This window comes from Dasypus novemcinctus, chromosome 9, assembly GCF_030445035.2.
Source record: "Dasypus novemcinctus isolate mDasNov1 chromosome 9, mDasNov1.1.hap2, whole genome shotgun sequence".
Lineage (NCBI taxonomy): Eukaryota > Metazoa > Chordata > Mammalia > Cingulata > Dasypodidae > Dasypus > Dasypus novemcinctus.
The window spans coordinates 24754490-24768751 of NC_080681.1; the positions used below are offsets into that span (position 1 = coordinate 24754490).

Genomic DNA, 14262 nt, shown 5'->3' on the forward strand with positions numbered 1-14262 from the left:
TCTCTTTCGGGTTTCCTTGATTTCAGCTTCTTGCTTCCCTGGCTTTCTCTCTCGTCTCAATTTCATTCTCTTTATTAAAGGACTCCAGTAATAGGATTCACACCCATCCTGATAGAGGGGGGTCACGGCTTCACAGTCTGAAGTAGCCTCCTACTTACAATAGGTTTACACTCACAGGAATGGATTAACTTTAAGAACATAGTTTTTGGGGAGTACACACAGTTCCAAACCATCACAATAGCCTTGTAAAAGAACAGTGTTTAGGTAGTTGGAAAACATAAGCTCTGTGGCAGTATTAGTAGCTCTGTGTTATTGAATAATTTATTTACCTTTTTGATGGTTTTGAATGATGATTATGCTTTAAAAAAATAATAAAATGCTCTTTCTGTCTGTGTAATGGCATAATTTCTTCCTCTGCTTGAGAACATTTCCTAATTTTAAATGTAAAAGCTTCTGACTGTATTCCATATTTAATGAGATCATTTCTCATTTGTCTTTAAAGCTCTACGTGGACAGATTGTTCAGTTCAAACTCTCAGACATTGGAGAAGGGATTAGAGAAGTAACTGTTAAAGAATGGTAAGTTAATTTGAAAAACCTTTTGAATTAACATTTCAAGTAAATGTTAAATAATTTGACTAAAAATAAGTAGGGATATTTAAATTGAGCAACCTCATGTAACATGTAATGCTTTCTTTAAAACAATTAGGTATAAGTAGTTGGTGTTGACAATATGCTGGTAACAGAATTCATCAAACATCATGATATTTTATTCACTATGACTTATTAAAGACATTTTTCCTCTCCTTCAAAAAAATATTTTCACTGCCCAATTCCTAATCCAACTAAAAAAGAGAAACTAACCTCTAAATGTTGCTAAATTTTTATAAGACTATGTGTTTTTAAAAGCATTTAATGTATGAACTTGCAATTTTTTCCCCAGTTTTAAAATTGTGCAGACTAAACTCTCCTTACCCTGCTGAATATTAGTTTAAAAAGACTATAAATAGGGAAGCGAACTTGGCCTAGTGTTTAGGGCGTCTGTCTACCACGTGGGAGGTCGGCAGTTCAAAGCCCGGGCCTCTTTGACCTGTGTGGAGCTGGCCCACGCGCAGTGCTGATGTGCGCAAGGAGTGCCCTGCCACGCAGGGGTGTCCCCGTGTAGGGGAGCCCCACGTGCAAGGAGTGCGCCCCGTAAGGAGAGCCACCCAGTGCGAAAGAAAGTGCAGCCTGCCCAAGAATGGTGCTGCCCCCATGGAGAGCTGACACAACAAGATGACACAACACAGATTCCCATGCCGCTGACAGCAGAAGCGGACAAAGTAGAAGACGCAGCAAATAGACACACAGAACAGACAACTGGGGCGGAGGGGAAGGGGAGAGAAATAAATAAATAAATCTTTAAAAAAAAAAAAAGACTATAAATATATTTGCCTCGCCATTACTTGATATAATTAACCATATTTTTAGAAAAGATTAAAATATTATACCAAGAAGAGTCTTAATTTCCTAGGGCTGCCCTACCAAAGTACCACAGACCAGGTAGCTTAAAAGAACAGAAATTACTGTCTTGTGGGCCTGGTGGCTAGTCTGCAAGCACAGTACCCACTGAGCTGTACCTGCTCTGAGGTCTGTAGTGTTGAATCTGTTCTGTGCCTTTCCCAGGGTCTGGTAGTAGTGGCTTGCCAGCAATATGTAGTGGTCTCTACTTCAGTCGTGACGTGGCATTTGCCCCTCTGTCTGTCTGTGTCCAAATGTCCTCTTTTAAAGATGCCAGTCATTGGACTAGGGGCGTACCCTATTGCAGTATGAGCTCATTTTACCTTGCCTAATTCCATTTGTAATCATCCTATTTTCAAATACATTCTCAGGTAGTGGGATTGTTTTGGGGGGCGCAGTTCAATTCCTAACAAAAAAGGCATGAAACAAAAAAATAAAATATTTCTCAAAAAGGTTAAAAAAATTATACCGAAAAATGGCCTGAAACAAAAATTTTAAAACCCTCTGTTGCCATAGTTAGCCTTCTACCCCTTTTCTTCTTTCTTTTACCCATGGGTAAACCTGTGGATATTGACCTAATTTTTAAAAAAATTTTTTTAGAAGATACTTAGATTATATAAATGTTAAACATAAAAAATGTGGGGGATTCCCATATGCCCCACTCCCTACCCCTCCCACACTTTCCCACATTAACAATATCCTTCATTGATTGTGGTACATTTGTTAAAATTGTTGACTACATTTTGGCGCATTGCTACTAAGTGTGAATTATAGTTTATATTATAGTTTCAACTCTCTCCCACACATTTTTGTAAGTTATGACAAGATATATAATGGCCTGTATCTGTCACTGCGACATCATTCAGGACAATTTCAATGTCCTGAAAATTCCACCATATTACTCCTTTTTTTTTTTTTAAAGATACTCAGGTTACATAAATGTTACATAAAAAATATCATGGATTCCCATATCCCCTGCTCCCTATACCTCCTACAGTTTCTCATATCAACAACATCCTTCATTAATGTGATACTTTCATTGCAATTGATGAACGCATTTTGGAGCATTGCCACTAAGCATGGATTAAAGTTTACATTGTAGTTTACAGTTTCTCCCACCCAATTCTGTAGGTTATGGCAAGATATGTAATGGCCTATATCTGTCATTGCAGTGTCATTCAGGACAATTCCCAAGTCCTGAAGATACCGCCATATTATACCTGTTTGTTTTTCCTCTCCCTATTCTCAGAACCTCCAGTGACGTCTGCCTCCACATTAATTATGTAATTTCTTCCATTGCTAGAATCACAATAAGTCTATAGTAGAATACCAGTAAGTCTACTTTAGTCCATAGTTCTTTCCCCAGTCCTGAGGATCCTGGGATGGTGATGTCCACTCCACCTTAATTGAGAGGGGTGCTGTGATCCCATAGGGCCAATGAATGGGACTCTCTTGCTTGCAGTTGTGGACTCTCTCAGTTCCTTGGTATGGTGGTTTTCCATCCTCACCTCCTTGTTATTAACAGTTGTCCTGTGTGAATCCAATGAACTGGAGAGTAAGTGTTACAACTCTTTTGAGATTCAGAGACCAGCTGGCACATGGGCAGCCCAAAGATATGTCTCCTTGACATATACCTGCCAACTCTAGTATTATTAAAATTATCGGTTCAAGTAGAAGAATAGAAGAACCATGTGTAGGGAAGCCAGAGTCCAACTCTGTCATACTGGGGAGCATAAATTTCAAAGTAGGGCACACCGTCAAGGCACCAAACTCCTAAGCTATCTGCCCTGACTCTAGTGTCTGCATATCTCCAGAGCCCTCAGGAGCCCTATTGTTTGGGGTAGTGTCTAATTTGGCAGTCGGTGAGATCCTGCTGAGACGTGCATAAGCATAACCTTTGGAATGACCTCCCGACTCGCTTTGAAGTCTCAGCCATATAAACTCGTTTGTCTTTACCTTTTCCAACCCTCTGGTCAAGGTCTTTTTCCAGTTGCATTGCTGGTTGAACTAATTTTTAAAGGTTTTTTTTTTTTTTAGATTTATTTATTTTACTTTATTTATTTATCTACCCCCCCTTGTTGTTTGCTTGCCGTCTGCTCTCAGCTCTCCGCGGCAGCGCAGGCCAGATTACCTTCATCAGGAGGCCCTGGGAATTGAACCCAGAGCCTCCCATATGGTAGACGGGAGCCCAATCGCTTGAGGCACATCCTCTTCCCTAAAGGTTTTTAAAAGTAGCATTGCGATTGGTAAGTAGATTCTCTCCTACCATAATTTTTATAGTGTTAGAGATCCTTTTAAGAATTGGAATCAACCACCTGAACATTCTTTTTATGCATTTCTCATTATTCTTGTTTCTTAAGGTAGAAGACAACCATAACATAAATGTGCTTTACAGTTTGGTCTCTAGTGGCATGCTGGATTATGAAAGGAGGAATGAACTTCAGAGCCTGAACTTATTAGCCCTCTCATATGAGATTCACTTGGTCCTTCCCAAGCCTCTGCCTCTTAATGTGTGAAACAAGGATAATGGTATTGCCTTGTCATTTAATAGGGGTTGTTGAAAGGATTGAATAATGCAGTGTACAGAAAATACCTTTAAAATATTCAAAGTAAAAAAAAAATAAAAAAATTTAAAAAATAAAATAAAATATTCAAAGTACTATGTGTATTTAAGTTATAGATACCGTCTGTATTAGTCAGCATTCTGCAGAGATTCAGAACCAAGAGGAAATGATCTCATGCAACCAAGGGGATTGGCAAGTCCAAATTCCATAGGGCAGGCCACAAGTTGGGGGATCACTGATGATGGTTTCCATGAATTCCCCAGGAGAAGCTGGCTGGCTGAAGTAAAGGAGATAGAAGTTCTTCCTTCTGACTGCTGAAATAGTTCTCCCTTTAAGGCCCTCATCTGATTGGGTGAGACTTCTCTTACTGCTGAAGTCAGTCTCCTTTGTTGATTATAGATATCGTCATCCATAGAAACAGCCAAGTAACTAATGGTTTAAATCCACAAAATACCTTCACGGTAACCATCAGGCTAGGGCTACCTTGACAGAACAGCTATGTACCATAACCTAGCCAAGTTGACACATGAACTTAACCATTACAGCCTACCACTTGTCGACTTGAAGCCCACTCACATCGCCTTAAACCATACTTAATCTCTAAATAAAGACAATAACAGTTGTACTTTTGCCTAACATAATTGAACTGTCCTGTGGGTGACCGTAAACACACTTATCCTTTCCCCAGAAGAGGATTCAAGTCCTTGGGTAATATTCACTCTTCAACATGGTGTTATGTAACTTAAATTCTATGACATAAGGCTAATATAACTTATATTACATGATAAGAGGGAAAAAGATAGGCAAGAAAACAAAGATATTTGCTTTATATATATATATATGTAAACGTATTCGTAACAATATAAGGAAGAAGTACTCAGAACCATTATTGTCCAATGTAGTTTATATTTGTAACTACCTGCTTCCACTACCCATTCCCTTTACCCTCAGCAAATACCTTAGTGGGGTCTTGGTTCCTTGCCTAGTGGAGTGACCCATACCTTTATTCCTGAAGGGTATGGGCCATTAGTAGTCCTGCCTAGAATGGATTGTTGCAATTTTCCACTGCCTTTAATCACAGCACATGGTAGTATTAAAAGATGCCCCAAGGAATCTCCTGTATTCCAAGAAAACTCAAATCAAAGTGGCTGGGTGGCAGTCTTAACTTGCGGTTCAGTGGGATTATTTTTCTTCCCCGTGGAAGCACTCTTCCTTTTGGAACTAAGGCTGAAGACCAACAGAACTTAAGATCATAGAAATAAGAAAGCAAAAATTTTTACAGGGGTAATAGTAATGCCAAATTTATAATTCTAAACATTATTTTTTTCTTTCAAAAAATAAAGAAAAGCTAAAATCAAAATCTAACTGAACTGGAGAAACTAGAAAAAGAGCAGCAAACCATTCTGAAGTAAGGAGAAGGAAAGAAAAATAAAGATTAAAGCTGAAATAAATGAAATGGAGAAGGAAAAAATCAATAGAGAAAAATCAACAAAACCAAAGTGGATTCTTTGAGATCAATCAAATGGATAAACCTTTAACTAGACTAACAAAGAAAACAAGAGAAAAAATGCAAATAAAATCAGAAATGAAAGGGGGAAGTTAAAATAGATAACAAAGAAAGAAAAAGGATCATAAGAGGATATAATGAGAAACTGTATGCCAACAAACTAGACAACCTAGATGAAATGGACAAACTCCAAGAAATGCACAAGCAACCTACATTGACTCTACAAGAAATACAAGAACTAAACAAATCAATCACATTTAAATTGATTGAATCAGTCATCAAAAATCTGCCAACAAAGAAAAGTCCAGGATCAGATAGCTTCACAAGTGAATTCTACCAAGCATTTTGAGAAGAATCAATACCAATCCTGTTTAAACTCTTCTAAAAAAAATGAAGAAGAGGGAAATTTACCCAGCACATTTTTGGATGCCAACATCACCCTGATACCAAAGCCAGATAAAGATATAATACTAAAAGAAAACTACAGACCAGTTTCTCTAGTGAACATACATGCAAAATTCTCAACAAAATACTTGCAAACAGAATCCAACAGCATATCACAAGATTTATACACCATGACCAAGTGAGATTTATTCCTGGTATGCCAGGGTGTTTCAACATAATATCAATTCATGTATTACGATACATTAACAAATTGAAGGGGAAGAACACATGATCATCTCAATTGATATAGAAAAGGCATCTGATAAAATCCAGCATCCTTTCTTGATAAAAACACTTCGAAAGATAGGAATAGAAGGAATGTTAAACCCTCACCTCTACACCCAACTGGGTTTTGACAGACCTACCAAGTCCATGTTAACAGGACAAAACAGTCTCTTCAACAATTGGTGCTGGAAGAACTGGAGATCCATAATCAAAAGAATGAAAGAGAACCCCTATCTCACTTCCTATACAAGTATTAACTCAAAAAGGATCAAAGACTAAATATGAAAGCCAGGATCATAAAACTACTAGAAGAAAACGAGGGGAAATATCTTCAAGGTCTGGTGGTAGGTGATGTTGTAATGTGTATATGAGAAGAACCAGACATTAGAGTGGGGAGGAACTGGGTGTTCCTCTTCACTGTCACTGCCTCCAGTCAGAATCAGCTCCCATGGGGGTGAAGGGGAGGCAGAATATAAAATGTGAAATAAGAGAGGAAGAATTCAGAAGTGACTAGGTTTTCTGAGAAGTGAGTAAAGTACTCTGCCATCAGGAAGAATGCAGACTTAAAATAGAAATCAAGATAAGTTATAGGAAAATAAATACTTTTTAAAAATAATGTTGAACTTGGGGAATTATAAAAATTGTACTATCACTTTTCTTCCTCCTTTCCTTTGCCATCTGTCAGAGAAGAGTGGAAAGAAAATGGATTTTGTAAGCAGCCCGTACAGAATCAAACTCACTCTGCCATGTTTATACTGAGATTGAATATAGTAAATCCTCAAGGAATAGTAACTATTACCTATAATCTATTCATTCTTTCTTGTATTCCTTCCAGTTTTCAGAGTAGGTAGAATAAAAAAGAATTGAAAAGTAATTGGAAGCAAAGATGACTCTGAAAGGGACTTTCGAAGAGCTTCAGATTCAGTTAAAGATAAATACAGATAATATGCTAAGAGTACAGTAGCTATGGAGACTGGAAAAATTTGGAGCAGTTACTATGTTGAATATGATTGGAAATCAGCAACTGATATATAAAGAGCTGCTGAAGAATAGCAATGTTATATATAAGGTTATATAATCAGATGCCTAGACATCAACAAAAGATTACAAGCCATATTAAGAAACAGGAAGAAAAGGCCCAAACAATCAAATAAAAAATCCTGAAGAGACACAGGATTTAAGGCAACTAATCAACAATATTCACACAAAACTCCTGAAAGAGATAAAGGATATAAAGAAGACACTGGGTGAATATAAAGAACAATTAGAAAGCCTGAAAATAAATGAAATATGGGAGACGGATGTGGCTTAAGTAGTTGGGCTCCTGTCTACCATATAGGTGGTCCAGGGTTTGATGCCCAGGGCCTCCTGGTGAGGGCAATCTGGCCTGCGCGGCGAGCTGACCTATGCAGATTGCCAGTCTATGCACGACTGCTGGCCCATGTGGGAGTGTCGCCCCGCATAGGAGTGCCGGCTGATGCAGAGAGCTGGTGCAGCAAGATGACACAACAAGAGACACAGAGGAGAGAAAATAAGACAGCGGAACAGGGAGCTGAGGTGACACAAGAGAGTCATCACCTCTCTCCTACTCCAGAAAGTCAAATTATCAGTTCCTGGAGCCACCTAATGAGAATACAAGCAGACACAGAAGAACGCACAGTGAATGGACACGGAGAGCAGACAACAGGGGGAAGGGGGGGGTGGAGAGAAATAAATAAATCTTTTTTAAAAAAAGAAATGAAGCAGAGCTATGGAGCTATGGGAATGAAAGGCACAATGGATGAGATTAAAAATACACTAGAGGGAGTAGGTGTAGTTCAGTGGTTGAGTGCCTGCTTCATATGTATGAGGTCCCTGGTTCAATCCCCAGTACCTCCTTAAAAAAATAAATACAAAAACATTAGAGGCATATAATAGCCAACTTGAATTGGTTGAGGACAGACTAAGTGAGTTGGAGGGCAGATCACTTGAAGAGATAGGAAAACAGAAAGAGAAAAGAATGGATAAAATGAATAGGGTCTCAGGGAACTGAAGGACAACGTGAACCACATCAACGTATACATTATCAGTGTCCTAGAATGAGAAGAGAATAGAAAAAGGCCAGAAAAATATTTGAGGAAATAATGACCGAAAACTTTCCAACCCTTATGAAAGACATAAATATTACAATCCAAGAAGGATAACGCACCCCAAACAGAATAAATCCAAATTGACCTGTTGTGGAATTTAAGAGAAGTTCAATTATTTGAGTATAGAGAGGCCAGGACTCAGGAATGATTTTGAGAAGGAAAAATGGTTTATTGACGGCCGGCCGGACTCGGGAGCTTTCTGTTTGAATCCCGAGCCCGGAACAAGATTTTCAAACGTCTTTTATACAGAGAGGAAAGGCCAAATGGTCCCTTTGTTTCAGTTCTCAATAGGCTTCAATTAGCATATATCTCTTTCACATCTTAGGTAAGCTTTTAGCAAGGACTCCAGACATTTTAGATAAGCCTTGGTTTTTGCATTTCCCCTAAATACTTAAAGTTTATAGCCCTTGCTTTGTTAAACATTTCCTGGGACTGGAGCCTGCTGGTCCCTAAGAGCAGGACTGCAGCCTCTTACGGTTTCACACCCACAAGTCAAACAACTTAGTTATCTCTGAAGAGACAAAGAGCCTTCCACCCATAGCCCACATCAGACCTACTCTGAGACACCTGCTATGCAATATGTCAAATGCCAGATAGAGGATTCTGAAAGCAGCAAAAGAAAAGAAAAGCATCACATACAAGGGAAGCTGTGTAACATTAAGTGTTGATCTCTCAGTAGAAACCATGGAGGTGAGAAGGCAGTGGAATGATATATTTAAGATTCTGCAAGAGAAAAACTGCCAGCCAAGAATTCTTTAAAAAAAAATTTTTTTTGTTTCCTTTTTAAAAAATACTCTTTCTTTAATGCTCCTCTTTATTTTTTTTTAAGTTTTTTTTTTAAATTTCTCTCCCTTCATTCCCACCCATTGTCTGCTCTCTGTGTCCATTGGCTGTGTCTGCCTACATTCTTGTCAGTGGCACTGGGAATCTGTCTCTTTTTGTTGCAACATCTTGCTGTGTGAGCTCTCTGTGCGGCACCACTCCTGGGCAGGCCACACCTTTTTTGTGTGGGGCGGCTCTTCTTGCAGGGCACACTCCTGTGTGCAGGGCTCCCCCTTTGCGGCACAGCACTCCTTGCATGCATCAGCACTGTGCATGGGCCAGCTCACCACACGGGCCAGGAAGCCCTGGGTTTGAACCATGGTCCTCCCATGTGGTAGGGAGACGCTCTTATCAGTTGAGCCAAATCCACTTCCCTCCTTTTTTATTTTTGTTTCCAAGAATTCTTTATCTAGCAAACTAACCTCCAAAAGTGAGGATGAATTTAAAGTCTTAATAGACAAACAAAACCAGAGAGTTTGTTACCCAAAGACCAGATATACAGGAGCTACTAAAGGATATTTGCAGCCTGAAAAGAAAAGACAAGGGTGAGAGACTTGGAGAAAAGTATAGAAATGAAGAGTAAGGGTTATTTAAAGGGTAAAAAGACAGATAATAGTAGGATATGACAATGGAAAGTCAAAGGTTTAAATGGACGAGTAAGTCATGCATTTAGAGCAGTAACATTGAACATTAGTGGATTGAACTCCTCAATCAAAAGACATATACTGACAGAATGGATAAAAAATATAAGCCATCTATATGCTGTCTACAAAACATGTACCTTAAACACAAGGACACATCAGACTGAAAGTGAAAAGTTGGAAAAAGATATTCTCAGGGAAACGGACTTGGCCTAGTGGTGAGGGCGTCCATCTACCACATGGGAGGTTCGCGGTTCAAACCCTGGGCCTCCTCGACCCGTGTGGAGCTGGCCCATGCGCAGTGCTGATGCGCGCAAGGAGTGCCGTGTCACGCAGGGGTGTCCCCCGCGTAGGGGAGCCCCACGCACAAGGAGTGCGCCCCGTAAGGAGAGCCGCCCAGCGCAAAAGAAAGTACAGCCTGCCCAGGAATGGCGCCGCCCACACTTCCCGTGCCACTGACGACAACAGAAGCAGACAAAGAAACAAGACGCAGCAAATAGACACAGAGAACAGACAACCAGGGGAGGGGGAGGAATTAAATAAATAAATCTTTAAAAAAAAAAAAAAAGATATTCCTCATATACTGTAACTGAAAAAGATCTGGAGCAGCAATATTAATATTGAACAAAATATATTTTAAATCCAAAACTGTTATAAGGGATGAAGATGGTCATTCTGTATTAATAAAAGGGGCAATTCACCAACAAAAAAATAACAATCCTAAATATTTATGTACCTAACTTGGCTGCCCCAAAATATATGAGACACTGGCAAAACAATAATAATTGGAGACTTCAATCACCACTCTCAGCATTGGCTAGACCATTTGGACAGAGAATAGATAAGGAAACAGAGAGCATGGTTAATATGATAAATGAACTAAACCTATCAGACATTTATAGAGCATTGAAACAGGAGGATATACATTCTTCTCAAATGCTTATGGATACTTCTCCAGGATAGACCATATGTTGGGTTACAAGACAGGTCTCAATAAATTTAAAAATATTGAAATTATACAAAGTACTTTCTCTGATCATAATAGAATGAATCTGGAAATCATTAACAGGTGGAAAAAGGGAAAATTCACAAATATATAGATATTAAACAATAAGGGAGTTAATCTTATTAAGTAATAAAGGGGTCAAAAAGAAATCAGTAATATCTTGAGACAAATGAAATGAGAATACAATATATCAAAACTGATGGTATGAAGTGAAGGCAGTGCTGAGAGGGAAATTTATAGTCTTCAATGCTTACATTAAAAAAGAAGGTCTAACTGCACACTTGGAGGAACTAGAAAAAAAAAGCAAACTAATCCCAAAGCAAGCAGAAGGAAAGAAATAGCAAAGATTAAAGCAGAAATAAATGAACTTGAGAACAAAAAGCAACAGAATCAACAAAACCAAAAGCTGATTCTTCAGGATCCACAAAATGACAAACCCTTAGGTGGACTGACAGAGGAAAAAAATAAAATCAGAAATGTGAAGGGAACATTACCACTGACCCTGCAGAAATAAAAGAAATCATAAGATGATTCTATGAACAAGTGTATGCAAACAAACTAGACAACATAGATAAAATGGACAAATTCCTAGAAACACGCAAACAACCTACACTGGCCCTAGAGGAAATAAACCTCAACAGACCAATCACAAATAATGAGATTGAAATTGTCATCAAAAACCAGGACACACCTTTTACCAGGACTGTGAGGAGTGAATTTGTGAAGACAGCTCCACATTATCTGAAGAGCCTTATGGTCACTCTTCTCTGTAGGTCAGATATTACTGTGGGAACTTCTGTCACTGAACTGTGATCTTTAAACACAGTGGCAATGATCGGATCCTGGGTTGGCAAAAGCCAAGAGGCAGCACCGATCAAGGAGCCCACTTCACAAAAAATGAAGTGCAGAAAAAGGCAAATGCTCATGGAATTCACTAGTGTTAACACGTTTTCCATGATCCTGAAGCAGCTAGATAGACAGATGGTGGAATGACCTTTTGTAAACTCAATTAGGGTGCCAATTGGAAGGCAATACCTTGCGGGGCTGGAGTAATGTTCTCCAGGAGGCTATGTGGGCTCTAAATCAGCATTCACTCTGTGGGGTTGTTTCTCCCAGAGCCAGGATTCATGGGCTCAGGATTCAAGGGGTAGAAATAGGAATGTTTAGATTTATAAATTTCCCTCTCAACACTGCCTTCTCTGTATCTCATAAGTTTTGATAAGTTGTGTTCATTTTCGTTCATATCAATATATTTACTAATTTCACTTAACAGTTTCATCTTTGACCCACTGATTGTTCAGCCTCCACAATTTCTGAACTTTCCCCTTTCCTATTTATTTGATTTCCCATTTCATTCCATTATGATCTAAGAAGATGCTTTGTATGATTTCAGTCTTTTTATATTTATTGAGACCTGCCTTATGACCTAACATGTGGTCTATCCTGGAGAAAGATCTCTGAGCACTTGAGAAGAATGTATAACCCACTGATTTGGAATGCATCACTATGTGTATGTCAGTTAGGTCTAGTTCATTTATCATTTTGTTCCATTTCTCTGTTTCCTTGTTCATCTTCTGTCTAGTTGTTGTATCAAATGATGTGAGTGGTGTGTTGAAGTTTCCCATTATTATTGTAGACATGTCAATCCCTCAGTGCCAGGAAGGCTCATCCCTGGGAGTCATGTGCCATGCTAGGGGGAAGTTATTGCTTTTATATGCCAAGTTTGGCTTAGAAAGAGGCCACATTTAAGCAACAAGGAGGCCCCCGGTAGGTAATTCTTAGGCACCCTATGTCCCTAGGCTAAGTTTCAATTTCAAGAGCAAAGGCTCATAATCACTTGAGCTACATCCATTCCCCTTCTAATGTTTTTTTTTTTCCTTAAAGATTTATTTATTTATTTATTTCTCTCCCCTTCTCTCCCCACCCTGGTTGTCTTTTCTCTGTGTCTGTTTGCTGCATCTTCTTTGTCCGCTTCTGTTGTTGTCAGTGGCACAGGAATCTGTGTTTCTTTTTGTTGCATCATCTTGTTGTGTCAGCTCTCCGTGTGTGCAGCACCATTCTTGGGCAGACTGCACTTTCTTTCAGGCTGGGTGGCTCTCCTTACAGGGCGCACTCTTTGCACGTGGGGCCACCCTACGTGGGGGACACCCCTGTGTGGCAGAGCACTCCTTGCGCGCATCAGCACTGCGCATGGTCCAGCTGCACACGGGTCAGGGAGGCCCAGGGTTTGAACCACGGACCTCCCATGTGGTAGATGGATGCCTTAACCACCGGGCCAAGTCTTCTGCCTCTAATGATTTTTTTTAATCTCACCTATCATTTCTTTCATTTCCATGAGCTCTGTTCTTCTTTTTTTAAAGATTTATTTATTTATTCCCCACCCCCTTGTTGTTTGTGCTCACTGCCTGCTCTGTGTTCATTCATTTTGTGCTCTCTGTGTCTGCTCGTCTTCTCTTTCGGAGGCACCAGGAACCGAACCTGGAACCTCCCATGTGGGAGAGAGGCCCTCAACTGCTTGAGCCACCTCCACTCCCTGCTTTTTTGTCTCTCATTGTGTTTCCTCCTTGTGTCTCCTTATTGTGTTCATCTTGTGCCAGCTCACCATGTCAGCCTGTTGCACCAGCTCACTGTCTGGTTTATCTTCTCTAGGAGGCACTGGGGACTGAACTCAGGACCTCCTGTGTGGTAGGCAGGTGCCCAAATGCTTAAGCCACATCACTTTCCTCTGTTGTTTTTGTATTCAGGTTTTCATATTCTTCTTTGTGCTTGCTCAGTGTCTTCTTGATGTCTTTTTCTCTTTATCTATATTGTCTTTCAAATATTTAATTTGATTTTGGAAATTTTATGAATCTTGATTAGTTGTCTCAAATCCTTTGTCTCATCTGCAGTTTTGACATATTTCTTTACTTGGGCCAGCTCTTTCATTTCTTTGTATGGCTCGTACTTTTTTCTGATGTCTAGGCATATGACTACAATGGCGAGTTTACTCTGATGCTCAATTTCTCTCTTTCCTAGGGTTTAGTGGTAGGAGGCTGTGTGTTACTGCCATTCTTTGATTCTTGGCTCATCCTGTTCTAGGGCTTTAGGATTGTCTCTTCTAGTTCCTCAAATCTGGGCCGTGGACCCAGTAATTGGTTGCAGATCCACTTCCAAGGGACTTCAGAAGGGAGGCTGTAGAGGCTGGAAAAAGCCTCTGTTACCCATTTACTTTTAATTTCCTCACATGCACCTCCTACATCTGCCAACAGATGGTGCTTTTTGGCAGCCCTCTCAGTTCAAAGCCTGGTCAGAGTGTGTTTGTTGCCACAGGGACTGCACAGTGTGATAAAGGACCCCGCCTGGAGGCTGTTCATGTCCCACAATTCAGATTTTCTCAGAGGCTGTTTTCCAACATTTGCTGGGAGCCCCCCTCCCTTTTTCCCTGG

At 39.8% G+C, this 14262-nt stretch overlaps 1 protein-coding gene across 2 annotated transcripts in view; it reads left to right on the plus strand.

The window, feature by feature from the left end:
• Positions 1-14262, plus strand: part of DBT (dihydrolipoamide branched chain transacylase E2) — an 84917-nt gene that overhangs the window by 18372 nt on the left and 52283 nt on the right. For both annotated transcript variants that reach the window (XM_004471684.3, XM_058303120.1), the window contains exon 3: positions 503-578. In XM_004471684.3, the coding sequence (XP_004471741.2) occupies positions 503-578 (76 nt within the window). The remainder of the gene's footprint in view (positions 1-502; positions 579-14262) is intronic.